Source organism: Sphaeroforma arctica (assembly GCF_001186125.1).
Source record: "Sphaeroforma arctica JP610 unplaced genomic scaffold supercont1.2270, whole genome shotgun sequence".
In the NCBI taxonomy this organism is placed as follows: domain Eukaryota; class Ichthyosporea; order Ichthyophonida; genus Sphaeroforma; species Sphaeroforma arctica.
The window spans coordinates 1-7,354 of record NW_014038288.1 but is presented as its reverse complement, the minus strand read 5'-3'; the positions used below and the strand labels follow the sequence as shown (position 1 = coordinate 7,354).

Sequence of the window (7,354 nt, the reverse complement as noted above, 5' to 3'; positions counted from 1 at the left end):
GTTTGGTGTACTGTGTCCCTGGCCCGACATATCTTAATTTATCCTCTCTTAGTGATCCTCAGCCGTGGCAGCTTGGGCGTACCCCAACGTGTCCGAGACGTTACTAACTCAGAGGCCCTAACGTTTGCAAAGGTTAAAAAGCGAAGCCGCAAGCAACCCTGGGCTTTAAAAAAAATAGGATCCTTACTTTTCCCACAAAGTGAGTTTCTACTTAATAACCCGTTCCAAACACCGTTCGATCCACTGGGATGAATCCCCGTTAGCGTGTCCGCACGTCTTCTAAGCCCATGTCCTTTTAAGCCTAGCACTGTACGACAAATTCGTACTGATAACGGGGTACCTGGTCTTACCAACGTTACAGCCGTTATCACACTTCCTTTTCGCTGGAAGAAAGCGCCGTCCTACGATCAACGTCTATCCCCATGTTAGTCGAGACTATCCTTGAAGAGCCCCTTCAGCAGCTTATATCATAAGGTCCCACGAATTTCCCAAAGTTCGGTCCTTATTCCAAATCCAAAAATCGGCCCAAAAAATGATTATCACAGTTTTGGCGTCAAAAATTTCAAATTCCCAAATTCGGTAGTAGTAGCTTTATTCTCAGGTTTACGATATAAGCAGTCTTTAGTCCTCTTCGTCCTTGTGTTTCTTATGTTCATAGTGATAGTCTGAACTCTATCACCGGATTTGTACTGCTTTTATAGTCCGCCGGGACCTATCTCTATCTATTCCCGAACGAGCTTGTACTATTAACATCCTAGGCTATTAACTATAACTATAACACTCGTAGTGAGAGGGGGAAAGGCACGGGCCTAGAAAACTCTCTGCTACGATGTTCTCGAACTTTGTATATTCGTAGACACTTTGCTTTGTTCGTGAATGTACATGGACAATTTTAAGTATGACCCATGTAGAATGACACTCAAAAAATCATCAGGGCCTGGTTATTTACGATTAACCCTGGCTCGGGCCCTGAAATAACAACCTAATATGAATTTCCGGAACCATGACTCATCATTCGGGACCCGCCAAAATTCAGGGTACCGAAGAGTCTCGAAAATTCAATAGGAGTCCCAAAACTCCTACAAAACAAATAAAAAAAATTCTTTCTAATTTCCAGGTCGGTCCAATTCTAAAAGTTAAAATGTTTTTTTACAAGAAAAGAAATGAGAGAAGTGCTGGTCTGGTAAAAGACGCCGACATTTGGTAAAATGACATGTCAGACGTGTCGGCACGACATTTTGTCAGACATGTCGGTCGGCGTCGGGTGTCGGCGACAGTAGTGTTGACCCAGACCCGACTGTCGCAACACCAAACGACATGTACTACGTGTCGTGGCGACGTTTTTTCAGGGGTGTACGTCGCTGTCGGATGCCAACCCTGCAAAAGTGTCAAGCGCGAGTGCGGAACACGGTTTGTTTGCATACCGTTATAAGGCAAACAGTCATACAGTGGCATACACACTTTGCCGTTTGACCGGAAGTTCTGGAACTCTGAACTTCTGAAGACTGAACAAGGGGTGGTACTCCGAAAGAGTAGTAGTAATATTTGTCTTTAAAAAAAAAAAGTAAATACATACTTAACCACCCTACCACAAGTCCAGTATTCTGCATGGAAAAAATATTTAGTATGCATTCACATACACTGAGACAGACGTCTCTGAGACTTTTGAGTATGTTCACTCAACTGTCTTACATACAACAGTCTACAGAGTACAAACTGAAAAATTTACTAAAAAAAACATTACTATTCTACTTGTGTGTGCAACGATGACTATTTTGTAAAATAAAATGTTACGTTATTGTTTTTTTAGTTATTAGGCGAGTTATTAGTTAAATATTTATTACACAAAGTAGAAATCGGAAATGATGTGAATTTCGTAGAAGAATTATCGGAGTAACGAGGATCTCTCATTGATGTATGGCGGAGTCGCACTGCTCATCAGCTGCTGTGTCAGTAACTCAGTCACAGTGTGTGACTGTGACTCTGTGACAGACTGTGACACAGACTGTGACACAGACTGTGAGTGTGTGTGGATAATTGCCAATTGAATATTCACTGCTTACAGTGATTCAGGATTAGTGGACAAATACAGGATTAGCGTACAATCAATCAGGTATAGTACACTCTCATTTAGTGAGTCTATACTCTATACTCTATACTCTATAGTCTATTTAGTCTGTATAGTAGTATGTAGTGTATTAGTGAGTAACTATAGTTGTTATTCAGTGTATACGCTGGGCGGTAAGCGGTTGCTGGCCGTCGCGCTCGCAAAATATCAATGAGAAAAACCAATGGGTAGATTCATTAAAAATAGTTAGATTGGTAATAACTCACAATTCTGATTATATATATTTTTGAGTAATTATGTCAAAGACAAATGCCCAGCCCGATTCGTGATTCTGTATCTGAACTTCTGAAGCGTTCATTTCCGGACGATATAAAATGTACCTCATCCTAATTCAACCAGACATTAAAAACTTTTCGCAAAACACAAAATATAGAATAAGCATTTCACGGCGACCTGCATATTTCTTTTTTTTAAATAGCAATAGATCAAAGATGATCGAAACAAAATCAATGGAACAATTTGCCTTTACTCGTCCAATACACACACTGCCTGAATCATTTCCAGTACAGACTGCGAAGAATAGAATGACTAGTATGAAGGACTTTAAAATCGAGTACGAGCTTGGTAGGGGTAGTTACGCAGTGGTATATGCAGCAAGGCATCGCGCCACGGGTCTCACAGTTGCCATCAAGGCCATTGACAAGCGAACGAGTGAATCTGAGCGTGTAAGTGCGGAGGTGATGGCTATGTCTCTCTGCACAGGCCATCCTGTAGTGGTCAGGTTATATAATGCCTTCGAGGATGATGATTTCGTCTACCTAGTGATGGAGATGGTAGCTGGTATAACACTCCATGATTACATCAAACGAAACGGAAGAATTGGAGCACCACAAGCACGTCGTTGGTTCAGACAATTGCTGTCGGCAATAGCATACTGCACCGAGCGTGGCGTTGTTCACAGAGACATAAAAAATGCGAATATCATGATTGATGAAGATACCATGCAAATGAAACTAGTAGACTTTGGCATGGCCGTTGTTATCAACGATGCAGAAACGGATTTGATCCACTTACCTTCGGGAAGTCCGGTATTCGCTGCACCCGAAATATATTTTGTTTCGCGAGGCGAAGGATATAAAGCACAACCGGCCGAGCTATGGAGTGCAGGTGTAGTTTTGCATTCCATGTTGAATGCTAGTTTGCCGTACGACATCGAAACATACACAAGTACATGGTCAACTTACCTTCCACCGAGGTATGCATCATCGGAAGCCAAGCATTTATTAACTCGTATGTTCCCGTTCAGAATCAGGGATAGATACACATTTACCCAGGTTCTTGAGCATCCGTGGATGACGGTGGACGAAGACCAGCCCCTATTCTCGGCAAGTTTGGGTGTCTTCGGGATGATTTCTCCTCGAGGGAATGCGTTCGTAGAGGCTGATAGTAATACATCACTGTTTTTCGAGGATAATGAAGGTCTCATAGATATACAATTAGACTCGAAAAATACAGTCAAATCTAGGCATCACATGGGAGGGTTAAAGTATATTGCTTCAAACCTAAAATCCAAGGCGGCCCGCTCGTTCTCCCTCTCGCAAAAGAATGTGGCGCCTACCTTGTCGAGGTCATGTATAAGGGCAGATTCTCCGAAGTCAGAACCGTTGTCAACAATTAATCGAAGTGCATCGCCTCTACAAAGACTTAGATCGAAAAATCAAGCGGCACTGCACGCCGCAAGTTTCACCGATCCGGCTGCTCTACAATATACAGTGCAGTTTATGGCTAGGGCCGGCTTCAGTATACCGGATATAAAGGATACCATCGATAGGCGCGGCAGCGGACATGCGTTCGCAGGGCGAACTGAAAGTGACTTGGCATTCGATCTCATCCTGGACAGTCGGATACGGGCAGCAAGTTTGCTGCAGGTTGATAGCATAGCTGCCATGAACAAGCTTTCCAAGTTGAGATCCCCTCATAACTATTCATTTGCCGATCTTAACATGGTCAGTGAGTAGTTCGAGTAGGAAGAACATCTGTCCAAGCGCTAAACGGATATGATCATTTAACACGTCATAATTACAACTATTTGCAGACAAATAAATATAGAAAGTCCATCATTATCAGACCAGACCTCGAACGCCGGTCACAAAATGTGTATGAGAGTTCGATCGAGCTTCGAACTACCACAGTGAAAATTATTTTAAATTATTTGAATTCTTCGATGTAGAAGTGGTATCGCAAGTTATAGTTATACATAAAACCACCATGGGCGCTTGCCTAGAGAAAAAAAAAAGCCATTATGTAACTGCATTTATCGGGAAGGCATCGATGCGGGCGATGGTTTTTGACATCTCGCAGCCGGACTGATGAGACACAGAGAGAGAAAGTTTGGGACAATCAAAATGGAAAGTATCATAAAAATAGTATACTTCGGCTAAATATGTGGTCTGAATTCAACAACTACAGAGTGCAACTTTGCAGGTCGACAATACGGCTACGTAAACTCTAGATTGCTCGATTGAATGTTTGGTAAACGGACCTCGAAAACAAGGTTACTCGATTGTAAGTTTGGTATACGGGAATAGGTAGTGGGGTTAATCATCAGATTATCATACAGCATGTGAAGCAAACGTCTACGGTGAGCTGCAGGCTTGCAGCGTTCGGACACATTTGTGCTACTATAGAGTGGCGAATTTTATGGTGTACGTCGTGGGATCAATAAGAATAACTGTTCAATTTCGGAGGCTAGGAATAACGAGGAAAGGGAATTATGAAAAATTTAAAAAAAAATGCGTACATAGGCCCATAGCGGCATAGCCTTCTATAAATCAAACAATTGGCCAATAATGAATATTGTTTAAAAAAAAACTATATGCGGAGTTGGGGAAGCGCCGAAACGAACTATTCCAAGTTAAAAACATTATTATTGGCACTGTCTCAGTGTCTCTGACGTGAGTCGTGACACGGACCACAGAGTGGCAGTCTGGCTTTGCTTTTAGAAAATACGGATAACTGATGAGTCACAGTCCAGAGTCCAGTCACTCCAGACTTAAGTCCGTGAGTGACCAACTGACAACTGAGTCACTGACCACTGAGTCTGACCATTGTGATCGTCTGTGACCACCGAGTCACTGACACTGACCACTGATCAGTGAATGAGTGACTGTCACGGTGTCAACAGTGAGTCAGTGACCACCGACCAGCGACTAATTTAGCTCGCAGCTGTGCACTGGTGTCTGGTGGTACAGACTGTCACTGCAGTTGGCACTTGGAACCGGGCACCGAGTACCGAGCACCGAGTACCGAGCACCGAGCATCGGAGTATATTTTTGTACAAAATGCTACATAGGTCACAGCTCTACATATATGGTTTGATTAAAGACAAAACAAAACAAAAAAATAGTAATAAAAGGTACTAATTTTATATATATTCTGTTTTGTTGATATAAATCATATAAAATATGTAGGGCTCTTTAAATATTACTCTATAAGTTTTATTTCCCAATTGCTACTTCAGAGATAAAAGATTGATAAATAAATCGACGGATTCGAACTGGCAGGCTGGCGGCTGGCTCTCGTTGCTCTATGGTGCGAAGACTGAGACTTGAGAAGTTGAGAGTCTGAGTCTATGAGACACCGAGTGTCTGAGGCTCTGAGTGGCTAAAATAAATACTTCAAAATCAAACGTTCGACTTCTTACAATTTTCTTTTGTAAAAACAAAAGTATTTTGATATTTTTTGTGTCAAAAAAAAGCATAATAAGAAGAAGGCTACATATATTTAAAAAAAAAATAGTACATACATGCTACATACTCATAAAACATATGGCCTATAGCCCTATATGCCGTTGTCTATACGACACCCGTCACTATAAAATTATTATCGCCAAAACCGCATTCGGTCTATTCGCAAAGGCAAGGTCGATATTTACGGGCCCACGGCCCCCCGTAAGGCGACTTTGGCACAAATACCGAACTAGTAAGCGTGCACACTAGGCAAAAAAAACTTTACCACTACAAAAGTCAAGAATCAGTTTTCGGTACAAAATCTACACCTATCACCTGAAAAAGAATACAACAGACTAGAGAGAGCCAATGTTCTGTTAAACCTGTGAGCGTGAATTCGTGGGTATATTCATAATTCTGAATATTTAAAGAAAATATATTTCATAGCCTTCTAAATTATACAAAAAGAAAAGGAGGGGACCCTCCACGAACACCTTGGATCTTTTCTCCAGCATATTGAACAACCGTACCCTCACCCGTCCCTGACACATCAACAGATGTTCCCCATAACCCGGCTAATCACGCTGTTGAAGTACTACTTCCAAATATCGGTTCAAACCAAATCATCGCGCTTGTTGGTTCCGACTATGATACTTCCGATCCAGGCCAGCCAACACATATGGTCTGGTGCGGCATTGGCTTACCCCCATCCTCGCTCCTCGACCGGATTATGACGGATAACCTGGTTCTTCTCGTATTTCGTACTCTGCACTAACCCATTCCGCAGCACTACACGGCGTAGACCCGATCCGTACCACAGAGGTGGTTACTCTACTTAGTAGGTCAGCAAGCGAATATATGGTACATTCGATAGTAACAGTTTTTTGTCAACACCGGCCCGAATTGACTCAGCACATATCTTCCATTGTCGACTCACTTTGCCCAAGTTTCAAACGGGAATTTACTGACCACTTCTTCCCATCAATCTTTCCTGAACCACTACAGCGAGTATGAGAGCCATACCATATGTTCATATATTGTATCATACATACTTGCCATTTTTGAAATAAATAGTATTATCCCTAAGGTATTGTGATAAATACTTTGCACTCGCTTCACTCTGGTGGACAAATCATATAAAGCATAGGATCCGGTATTTTAGTGCAGGATCCTGTACTAATTTAAAACATACAATATTTTTTATCGTAAAAGGGTTTAAGACCCCATCGTTGCGGCATTGGAAAGTTGACGATCAGACGGTTGCAGTCGGCTATAGAAATCCTAAGATTGATTGGTAAGAAGCTATAGTATAGCCCGCCACAAATCTGCAAGCGTCAGTATGACGGCTTAAAAATGGTCTTCTCCTTCAAAATTTTGAAAATTCGTCTACGTAGCGGCATATAAGAGGGCTTATAGTAGTGCTAGATACACATACGATAGATCATTAGATTGGTATCCTGTAAACACTATAGGGATAATATTATTCATTTCAGAAAATGGCAAGTATGTATGAAAACAATGTATGAACGTATTGGAAAATCAAGTTTACGCATCCGTC

At 41.8% G+C, this 7,354-nt stretch overlaps 1 protein-coding gene across 1 annotated transcript; it reads left to right on the top strand.

Annotated features, from left to right (window-relative positions):
- The first annotated feature begins 2,389 nt into the window (after nucleotides 1-2,389).
- On the top strand, nucleotides 2,390-5,557 carry SARC_12393 (CAMK/CAMKL protein kinase). The gene has a single exon (XM_014293502.1). The coding sequence runs from the start codon at nucleotides 2,443-2,445 to the stop codon at nucleotides 4,084-4,086; it is 1,644 nt and encodes a 547-aa protein (XP_014148977.1). The 5' UTR covers nucleotides 2,390-2,442; the 3' UTR covers nucleotides 4,087-5,557.
- Nucleotides 5,558-7,354: the final 1,797 nt, after the last annotated feature.